The following is a 15,986-nucleotide window of genomic DNA, read 5'->3' as shown; positions in this document are numbered from 1 at the left end:
ATTTTACATTGATTGATAGATTGATCACACCCCACCCGAAGGCTTTTAGGTTAGAAAAAAACCTTAGAAACGGTTTATACAGGATGTACTGGGACCTTATGGTGAGTTCAGAACATGCTTTCCCTAAATTGAATTAGTACCTTCCCATAGTAAAAAATTTAAAAAAAAAAATTACTTTTGGGGATCAAATTTCAGTTTTATTTTTAGAGTTTCTTCACCAAAACTCCTTGATCGTCTTAATTGGCTCATGTTCATCATGCAAATTCGTTCACATTACAGTAGAATTGACAGATATTGGAGCTTTCTAAAAATGTCTCTAACATTTTTCTAGCTCTAATACTTTTTGAGATATCTTATTCCAAAGTATTGCTGTAAAATCATCTTTTACACAGCAATTAATTGATTGATTAATTGAGGAATTCATTGATGGATTCATATAGATTCATTAATTGATTGATTGAATAATTGATTGATTGATCAATAAATAGATTGATGGTCGATAAATTGTTTGAATAGTGATTTATTGATAAATTGGTTGATTGATTGGATGATTGATTGATTGATCGATCAGTAAACTGATTGATCAATAAATTGTTTGAATAGTTGATTTATTGATTGATTGATAAATTGGTTGATTAGTTGATTTATTTATTGATAGATGAATTGGTTGAATGGTTGATTTATTGATTGATGAATTGATCGATGGATAGATTGATTGATAGATTGATCCATCACTAAATGGATCAATAGATAAATTGATTGATAAATATTTTAATTGATTGATTGATATTTAGTTCACTGAACACAAGCCCTGACCTTAGTGGTGTTGGAGGGGTGGGGAGCAGTCTTATTCATGAGAAACAGGCAGCTGGCAGATCTCTCTTATGGCAGGTATAGAAAGCATTACAGACATACAGATGGACAGGCAAATGGACAAACACAGAGCGACAGACATATTGACTGATATACAGACAGGCAGATAGACATACAAACAGTCAGACAGACAGAAACAGATTGACAATCTGAAAGTATAAATAGACAGACAGTTAGATAAAGATAGATAGATAGACAAATAAATATACAGATAGCTAGATAGACAGATAAATATACAGATAAATAGATAGATAGATAGATATTTTCATCCTTGTTATTTTTTCAGGCTGATTATGATTATTTGTCAGATTTAGAAAATCTTGCAACAAATTTAACCTCAGCAGAAGAGAAAGGTTCCGCCATGTGCCCCATGTCTTTTAATAAGACTGAATCAATAAGGTATTTATCTGTCTGTCTGTTTGTTTGTTTGTTTGTGTCTGTCTGTCTGTTTTTTTGTCTGTTTGTCAAACTTAACCTCATAAGAGAAAGGTTCAGCCATGTGTCCCATGTCTTTTTATAAGACTGAATCAATAAGGTCTGTCTGTCTGTCTGTCTGTTTGTCTGTCTGTCTGTCTGTCAAACTTAACCTCAGAAGAGAAAGGTTCCGCCATGTGTCCCATGTCTTTTAATAAGACTGAATCAATTAGGTATTTATCTGTCTGTCTGTTTATGAATGTATATCTGTCTGTCTGTTTGTCTGTCGGTTTGTCAAATTTAACCTCAGAAGAGAAAGGTTCCGCCATGTGTCCCATGTCTTTTAATAAGACTGAATCAATTAGGTATTTATCTGTCTGTCTGTCTATGAATGTATGTCTGTCTGTCTGTTTGTCTGTCTGTCTGTCAAACTTAACCTCAGAAGAGAAAGGTTCAGCCATGTGTCCCCTGTCTTTTAATAAGACTGAATCAATTAGGTATTTATCTGTCTATGACTGTATGTCTGTCTGTCTCTCTGTCTGTTTGTCTGTCTGTCTGTCTGTCAAATTTAACCTCATAAGAGAAAGGTTCCGCCATGTGTCCCATGTCTTTTAATAATACTTAATCAATAAGGTATTCATCTGTCTGTCTGTCTATGAATGTTGTTTGTCTGTCTGTCTGTCAAATTTAACCTCATAAGAGAAAGGTTCCACCAATTGTCCCATGTCTTTTTATAAGACTGAATCAATAAGGTATTTGTCTGTCTGTCTGTCTGTCTGTCTGTCTGTCTGTCTGTCTGTCTGTCTGTCTGTCTGTCTGTCTGTTTGTCTGTCTGTCTGTCTGTCAAACTTAACCTCAGAAGAAAAAGGTTCCGCCATGTGTCCCATGTCTTTCAATAAGACTGAATCAATAAGGTATTTGTCTGTCTGAATCAATTATTGATTAATCAAGTATTTATCTGTCTGTCTATGAATGTATGTCTATCTGTTTATTTGTCTGTCTGTCTGTTTGCTGTCAAATTTAACCTCAGAAGAGAAAGGTTTCGATATGTGCCCCATGTCTTTAAATATACATTTTTAATCACAATAATACACTTTTGTGTCAAAGCTTTTAAACAACAGTTTGAACTCATCAAAACATTCGATGATATTGCACCAAACAATGCTTAACATTTCAAACATGGTGAAACCTAACTTTTTGGTCAATAAAGCAAATATTAAACATAAACCTAGTATATTTACTAAATAAATACTATGGGTCAATGCTGGAAGATGCTTAGAATCACTTGCTCTTGTTCGTGGATAGTCCTCTTTAACCTCAGAAGAGAAAGGTTCAGCCATGTGCCCCATGTCTTTTAATAAGACTGAATCAATAAGGTATTTATCTGTCTGTTTGTCTGTCTGTCTGTCTGTTTGTTTGTCTGTCAAATTTAACCTCATAAGAGAAAGGTTCAGCCATGTGTCCCATGTTTTTAATAAGACTGAATCAATTAGTTATTTATCTGTCTGTCTGTCTATGAATGTTGTTTGTCTGTCTGTCTGTCTGTATTTGTGTCTGTCTATATGCATGTGTGCTTGTATGTCTGTATGTCTATCTTTTTCTGTCTGTTTGTTTGTCTGTCTCTATGTCTGTCTGTCTGTCTATATCTGTCTTTCTTTCTATTTATCAATTTTTAAATCCGTATGTCTACTATCTTTTTAACATTATATTAACTGTCTATTGTAACATATTATATACTTCTATTTAGTTATTTCTAAAGGCTTCGGTAGTTGGTGTAGTTGATACCCCATTCCCAATAAATTTAAAAAGTTTAGATGATTAAAAATTCTTATATTTTGACCAATAGGAACAGCGCAGGAGCATAATACGACCATTATTGGCCTGAAAGAGCAGTAATTTTTTCTAGGGTTGGCAATCAGCCCAATTTTTGGGCAGGATTTAAATTCTTACAAAAATCTGCGAATTAATCCATTTGTTAACCCTTACTTAGCCTTGCCTAACTTAAAGTAATAATATGAAAAGCTACTGTTAAAATTAAATACAAAAAAAACTTTGAAGCTACCAACCAATACCATTTTACTTGTAGTTAAGAAATAAGTTTTTAGTTTTTGTCTGCTAATCTGCGTCCAAAAATTGCGGATTCCGGATTCGGATTCGAATTGCCAACCCTATTTTTTTTCATTTCATTCGCAAAATAAGTCAGCAATATTAAGTCAAATTTCTTAGGATAACGCTTTGCTGTGGAAAGAAAACATGACTTATGCTGTAAATCTAATTATTCTATTATCAGTTCATTGACCATTGTCTTATCTCTTTAGAGCCCTGAGTTTTATATATTTATTTATAGCATAATATTATAGACAGCTCTGCGCGGACAATATGCGGATAGTAGGGCTGATAACAGGCTCTAATCCAGCGGATATTGATCGGTTTTGAAGCAATACTGGAAATCTACTAATGCCGGAACAAACAATAGCTTATTCACATAAAATTTCCTTATTCATGGTTAATTTTTGAGGACAAAAATATCATAAACGGGGTGGTCTGTCAAAAATCTGTCAAAGTAACAAATGAAATAATGCAATAAGCAACAACTTTGCTTTTCAAAACTTGTTTTGCAAACGTTTAGAACATCGTTAAAAAAAACGGTTTTAAAATAATACCTACCCCACCTTATTTCTTATTATTCTATTTTCAGACTGGACAACGAGCTGAGAGGATTATTTGCTGCTCAACATGACGAAGGCAAAGAATAATAAAATAAATATTTTTTCAATTTGGCTTTGAAACCCATAAGTATCTGCTGGATTAGAACAGGTTGTAAGTTGACATACTTAAAATTCATGTACAGCATTATATTAGAGACAATTTTCCACGAATGTTAAAAATTGATAAAACTTCTCAAAATTTAGGTTAAAAAATGAAATAGTCTAAAACCATCTGATTTCCTATGTTTTTGTAAACTTCCACAAAAATGTAGAACTTACAGTGGTTAGCAATATATAAAGGAGAATCATATTGGTTCAGCGGTTAGCAAGATCCTTTGGTACAAACAGACAGACAGACAGATAGACATTCTGTTACTTTATTATAAGGATAATAGGCTTGTAAACTTAAACCAGTTTTTAGGCCCCGAGATGTTGCTTTAAAAATATTCAATCTTATACTTGTACATTTTGATTTTCGTAGAAAACTGGATATAAGACGATGCTAGACATAATTTTTCACATGGATGAGAACCGGTTCTAATCCACCGGATATTAATAGGTTTTGAATGATTATGTGAAACTCAATTATTATTCTGTGTTCTAAGGAAAAAAGCAAATAGAAAAAAATCGCCGAATCCCCGCCACCAAAAATCCTCCAAAATTGAGTAAGAAGAAGAAAAAGAAGACGACTAAACCATTGTTGGGAATTAACAAGCGCCACAATATAAAGCCCAATATGATAGGTAGGATATTAATCAAGGATAAGACAATGGCCTATAAATTGATGTACATCCCCAATAATTATACACGAAATATCTTCTTCTGTAGATTATAACTAGTAGTTGAAACGTTTAAACACTCAATTTAACAACCAATTAAAATTCAACAAGTCCCCAAAGTTGTTAACCTACCAAATAAGAAAAAACGTTATTATAAAACTTTGGGGACTAGTGTAATAAACAGCCCATTGTCCTCTCTGTTGTTTTCAGTGGTTTTTATTTTACTCATTTATTTACCCCTCCCACATATTGTTGGCCAAGGCGAGGGAAAAATGGAGAGAAAGAAAAGTTTTCAGTACTCCTTAGTTTTTCACCACCCCCCCCCCCCCCCCTACGTGGTTGGAAGGCTGTTTTCCGGCGCTGCCAAAAAAAAACGCTACTTTGTTTTCTTTCCATGATATGGAAAGGAGATATTAAATCTTATTGTATCATAGACAGTTTCCTAAAGTTTTTTTAATTAAGGTTCAGTGTATTCCATGTTGGTTGAGGACGGTGGATACCAATATGGCGGCGGCTCCCGCCGTCAGGTCGCAGCCGCAGCAGCCGCCGCAAATGGGCACCATCGGCAGCAGAGCATCAGCCTGTATGACTCATCCCCGCACCGTCACACATTCTCTTCTCTGTTCGAGGTTGGTTTTCCCGCAAAATTTTTTAGTTTTCCCGCCAAATATTTCAAATCATATAAGTACTGAAATGGTTAATGTTATAGGTTATTTTATTTTTATGAGTAAGTTTGGGTATAGTTTTAGGCTTTTTTTGTGCCTTTCCATATTATATATATACACCTTCGAATATAGAATCCCTAGATGTTAGGGGCGCAACCACCATTTCCTAATGATAAAGTAACAGGATGTCTGTACCAAAGGATCTCGCAAACCACTGAACAGTTCTGGTTCAACTTTTCAGGGTAGTTTCTCATAGGTTCCAGGAAGGTTTATAACTGTTTTTGAGGAGGGTATCACCACCCTCCCAATAGAATTGGCCCCAAGAAAAAATTACTAATAATAATTTAACACTAATAATTACGAACTAACTAATCAAATCTTAACAAAGGTACCCAAAGTTTTAATATGTATCCTCTTTCTAGGACATAGAACGCCGTGATGACACTTTCTATGTGGTTTCATTCAGTGGAGATCATTTGCTGGTTCCCGCTACTAACCACAGCAAGGTAAGTAACATATCCGCTGGATTAGAACCAGTTCTCACTCATACTATCCGCGGAAAGCTGTCTATAATACCTGCCACTATACTAACCACAGCAAGGTCAGTAACATATCCGCTGGATTAGAACCAGTTCTCAGTCATACTACCCCGGAAAGCTGTGTATAATACCCGTCACTATACTAACTACAGCCAGGTCATTAACATATCCGCTGGATTAGAACCGGTTCTGTCTCATACTATCCGCGGAAAGCTGTCTATAATACCTGCCACTATACTAACCACAGCAAGGTAAGTAACATATCCGCTGGATTAGAACCGGTTTTCTGTCTTACTTTCCGCGGAAAGATGTCTATAATACCTGCCACTATAGTAACAACAGCAACGTCAGTAACATTTCCGCTGGATTAGAACCGGTTCTCAGTCATACTATCTGAGGTAATTAAAAAAAAATGAAGTAAAATTTATGTGAACTAATTTCCCCATCACCCAAGAAAATAGCCTAAAACCACCACAGGACCAGTAGGTATATTCTGTAAAGAGTAAAATCCAATCGGTTCAGTAGTTACCGAGATCTTAAGGGACGGATAGACAGACGGACAGACATCAAGCTACTTTGTATTATAGATACATCAGCAACGGAGAAAATGCAGAGTTCTCGACACACTATTAGAACTAATAAGTATGGAGATATATATAGTCCACATAGAATGAACAAAAGTTTATTTGTAAAACATCATGTTTCATGCATTAAGCAATCTTCAGTTACAATTTAATACTGACGATAATATAAGAATTAATAGATTTTTTCAATTAAATTTAGAGGATTTTTAAAAAATATTGAAATTACAAATAAACATAATTTTAAAAAAACAATCTTGAAACGGCAGTATCAGGTATCATTAGCAGCCAGGTGTTCAATCAGAAGGAACTTATCTCTGTGTCTGCACTTGCTGTTGATCTCAGACCTCTTGTTGAGCATGGTGACGTCATTGTTGAACATGATCTTCACCTTCTCTAGGTTGCAGAGTTTGCATGCACCGGAGCTAGGGTTGTAGGTTGGTGCTTGCTGCAGGATGGACCGTCTAACATCAAAATTAGTTTGATTTCGTTTTAATGACCAAATGAAGGATGATAGGCTGGTTTTGTGCTCTGCATTGGCATTGTTAAAGGATGACTTGTGACCAGTAAATCTTTCTTTAAAAGTGTTACCAGTCAGGCCAATGTATGTGGCAGGTTTGACTGCATTGATGACTTCTGCTTTGTAGACCAAGGAAGACTTCAGGCACTGGCCTCCAACGGGACACACAGCTTGGCCACCACGGCAGTTGCACAATCTTGCAGGTTGAGTGTTTGCAGCAGCTGTATCTTTAAGTAAGAATTTGTTATGTCCAGCTATGATGGCTTTGATGCTAGGCATACAACAATAAGACACTTTAACTGTAGAACAGTTGAAGTACTGTTGAAGAGGTGTGTTCTTAAAATGTTTATCAATCAGTAGTAAGAATTTCCTTGCAACATTAGTTTTCACTGTTTGACAGAAAGGAGGGTTAAACCAAATAACCTTTCTTCTCCTGCACCTTGTAGTAGGATGACGTTGTTGGTTGGGTGAGTAGGTGAAGTCATCATTGTAGCCAGCTGAATTCAATGCATTTTTGAAAGGTGTTTTCTCAGCTTCAAAGATCTCTCTTGAACTTGAAAGTTTGGAAATTCTACTTAAAACCATTTTGGGAATTTCTTTCTTGATGTTAGCAGGATGGTTAGATTTCGAGTTTATGTAGCTGAGATCAGTATTTGGTTTCTTAAAAGGTCGAAAAGTGTTGGCTTTCAGGTCAAAAAAGGCATCCAAAAATTCGGTGCTTGTGATATTGCATTCTATTGTTACTTTCAGTTACTTGTTACTTGTTATAGATACAAAACTCAGGGATTTGAAGGGATAAGACAATGGCCGATAAATAAATGTACATTTCATTGCTGGTACCAGTTAAATTAAAGGTTTTAAGCCAACGAATATGAAAATATTGGGTACCTGTGTTCTAACAATTCATGATCCCCTCCCATCCTGGCAAATCCTAAGAGTTTCGTTTTTTTCGCGTATTTTAAGTCCAACTGTTCTTAATAATAACCAAATTTATATATATGTATTTTAAATGGCCATAACCAAGAACAGTTTGACCTAACAAGCGCATTTGACTTGCACACAACTATACAGAAAATGCAAAAAGAATTATCACTTTTTAAAAGCGAAGCTTTTCTATAATTAGAGTTGGTCCGTCAGTCTGTAACAGTTACCTCTTTTCGTTAATTAGGCATGTTAGAATTGTCTTATTGATTTTAAACTTTGCATGGTGATTTCTGAAGTAGTTAGGTACGATTTAGAAATCGTAGCAACTACATAATCATTACCGGAATGTCCGTACATCCATTTTAAACTTTTTTTTTATTTTTAACTTTTTTAACATAAAATTTTAATGTGATATGATTATTTCTTTAATCTTATTTTTGTAAAACTAATTCCTAGGACAACAAATTATAATGTTATAAGCGAAGCATCTCTATAATTAAGTCCTATAAATGTAAGTATGTTTCAACTTATCATATTCTGATTATTCAGTTCTGACACTCTAAAAGTGTTAATGTTCGTTTGTCCTACCATTGTTTATTTGGATGTTGTCATCCTGTTTTTTTATTTCAGGTTGCGCGCCCAAGAATGAGTTTGTTATTGCCAGCCATCACCCTTGCCTTAAATGGTAAGTTAGCCAGACCTTACAGTCAGAGGCAAACGGACGTCTTTGGGGGACTTAATAAGCATTCAATGGGCTATCCATGTCCGTTGAAATCACTATAAAAGCTTGTTTATTTTTTTTTCTTCAGAAAATGACCTTTTCTGGCGCGGGGCGTACTCGGTTTTTGCTTTTTTATACTAACTTTTTTAATTTTATACAATAAATTCTATAAAAAAGTGAAATTTCTCGTACTTTGAAAAAAGGGGGGGGGGGGGCGAAAGTGACACTTTTTGAAACCAAAACTAAAAGTCAAAGGAACTCAACTAAAAAAAGAGTTACAGGTCTGACATTTTGTATGGCAGTTGCTTTATAGGGGTACAATATGGAACTGTGAAGAAACGGTGTCGCAACCGCCGAAAACCGCCGAGAAAAGGAAAAAAAAATTTCGGCGGGAAACGGCGGTTTTCGGCGGTTGCGCCGCCGTTTCTTCACAGTTCCATATTTTACCCCTATAAAGCAACTGCCATGCAAAATCTCAGACCTGTAACTCTTTTTTTAGTTGAGTTCCTTTGTTGACTTTTAGTTTTGGTTTCAAAAAGTGTCACTTTCGCCCCCCCTCCCTTAGTTAATTTTTTTTGTAGAAAAATTGCCTGACCTTCATAAATTTTTTTGTGCATGCTCTTTATTACATTTAGCAACTTTAACCTTTAGGGCATGCTGTAATTAAATCAATATGTCATAGGTTTTTGGAAGCTTGAAAATCGACCACCGACTTCGCCTTGAGACGGTGCGGAGTCGGATAATTTTTTAGGTCTAATTTGAAAAACTTTCCAAAATCCTAGGATAAGGTCCACTTAGGACCTATTAGGATTTTCATTTAAGAATAATAATTTTTCTCGTATTCATTCAAATCCGGTGGATAGGAACCGGTTCTCATCCATACGAAAAAACTATGTCTAGCATCGTATTATATCCAGTTTTCTACGAATATAGAAATGTACAATTATAAGTTTAAAACTATTTTTTTTAGCCGGTGCCTTCAGCACCACGGGGCTAAAAAAACTAGTTTTAAACTTATAATTGTACATTCTATATCCGCGGAAAACCGTTTATGATACGATACGAGAAATAACTATTTACCCTCTTTTTTTTTCAAAAAAACGAAAAAAAACACCATAGCTGGATCTTTAAATCATTTTAGTGGTGAGCCAGATCGGGGTGCGCCGTATTTCAGCTAATCATAGCGCGGCATTTCATAAAATGCTGTGCTCTCATTGGTGGAAAGTTGGCTCACCCCGATCTGGCTTACCACTAAAATGATTTAAAGATCCAGCTCAGACTTCATTCCTCCCTTACCCTAATGATTCCTTTATTGAAGAGTCTAGAATTGGGGTGCCCCAAGGTAACATATTAGGTTCTCTGATGTTTCCTTTATTTCAGAGTCCCAACTGGCCCCTGACAAAATTGCCATGATGAAGATTGACTGTGAAGTTATACACACTCAGCTTATTCAAGTTAAAGAGGTGAACACCAACATTTATTCATTACCATTGGCTATGCCCTCATAAGCAGCCTCAAGGGGCACCTTATATAGCATGAAAATTTTTTTTAGGGTTGCTGTATTTTGTCAGGGGTGATTTCTTTTGGGGAGGGTGGAAGAAAACCCTGAAAAAGTTAAGAACCTTCCTTCGACCTTTAAAAAACTTAAATATACATGTTAACCATATCAGCTATGCACTTTATTATTTCCCCATAGCCCCATCCCTGAAGATTCCTTAGTTTAAGTATACTATTTCAGGACTCTATACCATCCCACCTTGTGGCGAATATGAAAACAAACACAACAACCAATCACAGCTCAAGAAATACAGTCACCCCAACAACCAATCACAGCACAGCAACAAATGTTGGTACTAAACCTCCCCACCAAAGTAAGTTAACTGATTTGCCAAAAAATGCATAGGTAATTTGTTAAAAACTATGAAAAGTTTTTTTTCTGATAAAAAACTCCCCCATGTCAATGAAGAAAATGAGATATTGATTATTAATTTCTGTCAATGGTAAGTGGGTGAGATTAAGTAATATTTTTGTTCCATTAAAAATAATCACCACCCTTAAGAGATAGGCTTTGCTACTAAAGAGGACTATCCACGAACAAGAGCACGTGATTCTAAGTACCTTCCAGCATTGATCCTGAGTATTTTCTTTCAGAATATAATAGGTCACTATTAATAATTAATATATTGACGAGAAAATTTATGTTTCACCACTTCAAGTTGAAGAAAAGTAAAAAAATGTCCACCATTTTTCGTTAAAATTCTATCAAACGTTTTGTTGAGTTCGGGGTGTCTTTAATTGTCCATGTTGTCAAATGATAAAAATTAAAAAAAGTCAAAAGCACATTTACTATATCTTATATGTTATGTTTAAATTAATGCTAATATGGATTAATTTACAATCTATATAACACGAGTATTCGCATATGTATTATCAAGTATCCATTTTATTAAAATAATTAGTTTCATAAAAGTTTTCAAAATCAATTAAAATACCTAAAAAAACATGGTGAAACATAAATTTTCTCGTCAATATATTAATAATATATGGTGACCTATTATATTCTGAAAGAAAATACTTAGGATCAATGCTGGAAGGTACTTAGAATCATGTGCTCTCGTTCGTGGATAGTCCTCTTTTATTTAATTATTGCAGGACAAAGGTACACCAACAGCTCACAAGAGGCCGCCACCAGCGAAGACGACATCCAATATTTGAAAAGAAATGGCGGCAAAAAATTAAGGCGGGAAAATCGGGTAGAAACAGCTGAAAATAAAAATGGCGGCTAAATTGTTCATAATTCCTTTATTTTTGTATGATTGTTAAAAAATATATATAGGGGTTGGCAATCAGAATCCGCCCAATTTTTGGACCCTGAATCCGAATCCGCAATTGAAATTTTGGATTCTTATTGTTAAGTTTTATGACATTTAAAATGTGACAGAAAAAAAATAAGTTAGGGTAAAGCGGGGCGAACTCGGTCTTTTTTTCGGTTTTTTGAACCTGCAAATCGTAAAAATTATTTTTTTTAAATGGGACCAAGACCAGTAGAAAGATCTCGGAAAAGTCGATCAGGTCCTAAAAGGACGTAAACCTAGGACTTTGGGAAGTTTGTCAAAATTGATCTCTAAAATGGCACCGACTTCGCCCCGCCTTGAGGCGAAGTCGGTAGGGCATTTTCAAGCTTCGAAAAATCGATGACGTATTGATTTTATTACAGCATGCCCAAAAGGTAAAAGTTGCTAAATGTAATAAAAAGTATGCCCAAAAAATTTTATTAAGATAGGACAATTTTTTCTACCAAAAAAAAAAAAATTCCCGAAGTACGCGAAATTTGACTTTTTTTTCGAAAATTTTTTTGATAAAAAACATAAAAATACTACTAGAAAAAATAACTTTTTATGACTTTAAAGGCCTGATCCTTAAAATTCAGGCAATTTTGAATAGATTTGGCCAAAAAAAAATTAGTTCTATTAGCAAAATTTCCTAAAAAAATCAAGTTGAAAAAATGAGAAAAGTTTGGCAAAATCTGTGGTCGATTTTCCAGCTTCAAAAAACCTATGACATATTGATTTAATTACAGCATGCCCTAAAGGTTAAAGTTGCTAAATGTAATAAAGAGCATTCACAAAAAAAATTATGAAGATCGGACAATTTTTTCTACAAAAATTTTTTTTTTTTTCTAAGTACGAGAAATTTGACTTTTTTTTTCGAAAATTTCACTTTTTTATATAAAATTGAAAAAGTTAGTATAAAAAGTGAAAAAACCGAATTCGCCCCGCTTCACTTTTAGTCTATTTAAGAAAAAACTATACAAGCTTTTTTAAAGTTTTAAACGGAAATGGATAGCCTATTAGATTCTTAATAAGTCCCCTGAAGACGTCTAAGCTCTAGCTCTTACCAGTTTTTGTCCAACTTACCGTTTTTCCGACCGAAGCAAAAAAATCGAAAAAAAATTTTTTTGTCGTCCGACTTTAAGACCCAATAAGTACCCTCAAAATTCATCTCACAAAAATTTCATTTTCCACTTTTTTGTAGGCAATTTAATAAGAAACAAATTTGATTTTATGTTTTTTTCTGTCAGTCGATTAGAACATGGAAAAAAATGTCATTTAATGAAGGTGGTCAAAAAAATACCGACTTCACCTCAAAACCGAGATCGCCCCGCTTTACCCTAGGCATTGAGATAAAATGGTGTGTAGTATTCAAAGTTTTATTTCACAGCAGCTTTTAATGTTTGTGTTAGGTTAGGTTAAGTTAGGCTTAGAAAATGGCCGCTATAGGTGCTAGAATATCCAAAAAGACCTTTTAAAATATTGGTAGAATCCACCATCCGAAAAACAGCAATCCACAAAAAAAATCAAGAATCCGCAATCCACGAATTAATCCGCTATTTTTTGGGCAGATTTTTCTAAAAATCCGAATCTGACCCAATAATTGGACGGATTGCCAACCCTAATACACAACCTAATGTATTCTAAGAATTAAAGGGAAAAGTAGGTTGCGGGTAAAATCCGTAAAAGTGTGTGTTTTAAGGCTTAAAAATAGTAGGTATTAGAATGATAACATTCACTAAATATGTGTATTTCTTATTGAAAAGAACTACCTAATGACAAAAAAAAAATTTTAAGCTAACATTTTTATCGTTCTTCTACTGTTTTTCACTTTAAACTCACAACCTTTACAGATTTTACCCGCAACCTACTTTTCCCTTTATAATATAGGCTTGGCGGTTGGACTGCTATTAGTCTGTAACTATTGTAAAAAAATACCTAATGTATTTTTTATGGCATTTAATCTAATTGGGGCATTTTTTTTAATACTTTGTTCCCGGTTTTCAAAATATACAGTAAGTGGGGGGGGGGGGGGAGTTTTGACACTTTTGCGTAAACATTGATTATAGGCTTTGTCTTAAGATTATTAGGGGGGAAAGTTTTCTTTTGGCATGTAGATTCCCTATTTTAAAAAGAAATTGGATTTGGCCTCCAGGTTCAGGTGCTCTTCTCCCACACCTAAGACAAAGCCTATAATCACTGTTTACGCAAAGGTGCAGAACTCTCTCAACACCCCCCCCCCCCTCCCTTATAAATCAATGGAAGATCAATAGTTAATTTTCCACCCTTTTTTCTGTATTTATTTGTAGTCCAAAATTACAGGGGTGTATATTCTGCATAATTGACCCTGCTAAATGGGGGGGGGGGGGGGATATAAAATATGTGGTTGGGGGGAAAAATGTAAAAAAAATCCATTTCCCCCCACCTTGGTGGAAAAAAAACTTGGGGGAAGGGGAAATTTGTAGCAGGGGAAAAAATGAATCTTGTGCAGAATATACACCCCTGCAAAATTATTAAAAGAGCTTTTCAACAATTTTGTATAATAAAAAAAATTGGGAAGGGTTTCTACCCTCCACCCCCCCCCCCCCCCCTCATAATTTGTATATAACTACATTTATTATAAAATTTTCTGTTATTACTTATTAATTGTTGTGATTATATATTTTGTTAAAAAAATTTATGTATATTTTTGTTGGTAAAAATGTACAATAATTCCATAATTCAGGGAGGGGGAGGGGGTGATGGGCTGTTTATTACACTAGTCCCCAAAGTTTTGTAATAATGTTTATATTATTCGTTGGCTCAACAACTTTTTAGGCTTTTTTAAAAGTATGATTGGTTGGTTCATTAAGTTGAGTGTCCTAAAGTTTCAATCACTAATTATAATCTACAAAAGGGGTAATTTAGTGTATTATCATTGGGGATTTACATCAATTTATCTGCTATTGTCTTATCCCTTTAGATCCTTAAAGATTTTTACTAAAATCAACTTTATTGTACAATTTACCATTTTTGTGTGTGAATTTATTTTTATTAATTATTATGTATTATTTCAATTAAAAACAGTTTTTGTGTGCTCATTGTAGTATATTTTTTAATAGCGAAGCTTTTCTATAATTTGGGTAGGTCCGCCCGTCCGTACGTCCGACCGAGATAAATAGCTTTTATTCGATAATTTAGGCATGTTAGAATTGTCCTATCGATTTCAAACTTTGCATGGTGATTCCTGTAGTAGTTAGGTACGATTTAGAAAGCGTAGTAACTCTATGATAGTTACCAGAATGTCTGTACGTCCATTTTAAACATGTTGATTTTTTTACTTTTTTAATAACAATTTTTTATGTGATAAAATCATCCGATTGATCTGATGTTTTGACTACTGATTCCTATTACAATAAGGTACAATATTATGAGTGAAGAATCTCTATTATCAAGTATTAAAATGTCAGTATGTCCTTAAACAGAATTCTGTATTTAAGAAGTTTTGCAACAAATATACGTATAATTTTGTCAAACCTTATATTTTCATATTTTTTATATATTTAGTTTTGACACTCAACAAAAGTTAATGTTCGTCTGTCATATCGTTTCTGAGCTTCGCTTTTATGGATGTTGTCATGATTGTATGATTTATTTCCGTAAGAAACGTCTTTGAGGAAACGTGATTTTCTCAGTTCCTAGTATATTCCTATTAAAGATAGACTGCTGAAACTTTTTGTCAATATTCCCATTATTAAGGAGCTTAATTAACTAAAGGGTATGCAAAAAATGCAGAATTCTTTTAATTTAAATTGCGCGGCTTGTGTTAATAGTAGAAAAAGTTAAACAGCTAAGAAGTCTATTTTTTGGAAATATGAGGGCGATTCCTGTACTAGTATAGATAGGGAGCTACGTGTTAAAATGTCCCAACTGACGTAAAACTTGACTTGCTAGTATATAACTAAAAATTAGAGAAAAGATTTTGCAAAAATAGATGCGTACATTATTAAATTTCAAAGTGCGCGGCTTGTATAACTAGTAGAAAAAATGTTACGCATACCGTTAGAACCACTATGAACTGTATTTTTTGGAAATATTAGAACGGTTCCTGTGCTACAAATAATCTAGAAGCTAGGGGGTAAATTTATTTAAATAAATTAAAGTAATTAAATGTCATAAAATTTACTCGCAAGTCAGTAATTTTAAGTTGGACATTTTAACATGTAGCTCCTAAACTATACGTAGCAGAGGAATCATTTTTTTATTTCCAAAAGATAGACTTCATAGCGGTTCTAACGATATGTGTAACATTATTCTACTATTACCACAAGCCGCGTAATTTGAATTTTAAAAATGTCCGCATTTTTTTCACATCCTTTATAAAACATCAATAGGACTGCTCTGAAGCAGCTTTTTAGCTGCTTTTTTTTAAAACCTGATTTTCTCGGCTCC

The 15,986-nt window shown here is 34.2% G+C and overlaps 1 protein-coding gene across 4 annotated transcripts in view; it reads left to right on the top strand.

Annotated features, from left to right (window-relative positions):
- Nucleotides 1-13,247, top strand: part of LOC145307473 (uncharacterized) — a 28,752-nt gene extending 15,505 nt beyond the window's left edge. For 2 of the 4 annotated variants that reach the window (XM_080149921.1, XM_080149918.1), the window contains exons 15-25: nucleotides 795-891; nucleotides 1,160-1,272; nucleotides 3,986-4,032; nucleotides 4,601-4,738; nucleotides 5,237-5,403; nucleotides 5,862-5,945; nucleotides 8,634-8,688; nucleotides 10,105-10,187; nucleotides 10,463-10,595; nucleotides 11,377-11,562; nucleotides 13,127-13,247. In XM_080149921.1, coding sequence (XP_080006047.1) covers nucleotides 795-891; nucleotides 1,160-1,272; nucleotides 3,986-4,032; nucleotides 4,601-4,738; nucleotides 5,237-5,403; nucleotides 5,862-5,945; nucleotides 8,634-8,688; nucleotides 10,105-10,187; nucleotides 10,463-10,595; nucleotides 11,377-11,510 — 1,051 coding nt within the window. In that variant the 3' untranslated portion in view covers nucleotides 11,511-11,562; nucleotides 13,127-13,247. Of the gene's footprint in view, nucleotides 1-794; nucleotides 892-1,159; nucleotides 1,273-1,606; nucleotides 1,653-2,617; nucleotides 2,664-3,985; nucleotides 4,033-4,600; nucleotides 4,739-5,236; nucleotides 5,404-5,861; nucleotides 5,946-8,633; nucleotides 8,689-10,104; nucleotides 10,188-10,462; nucleotides 10,596-11,376; nucleotides 11,563-13,126 lie in introns of all 4 variants that reach the window. The other 2 variants (XM_080149919.1, XM_080149920.1) reach the window with 2 other exon arrangements.
- Nucleotides 13,248-15,986: the final 2,739 nt, after the last annotated feature.

This window comes from Acartia tonsa, chromosome 15, assembly GCF_053477335.1.
Source record: "Acartia tonsa isolate MP-2025a chromosome 15, ASM5347733v1, whole genome shotgun sequence".
Classification (NCBI taxonomy): domain Eukaryota; kingdom Metazoa; phylum Arthropoda; class Copepoda; order Calanoida; family Acartiidae; genus Acartia; species Acartia tonsa.
This window is presented reverse-complemented; position numbering and strand designations above follow the sequence as displayed.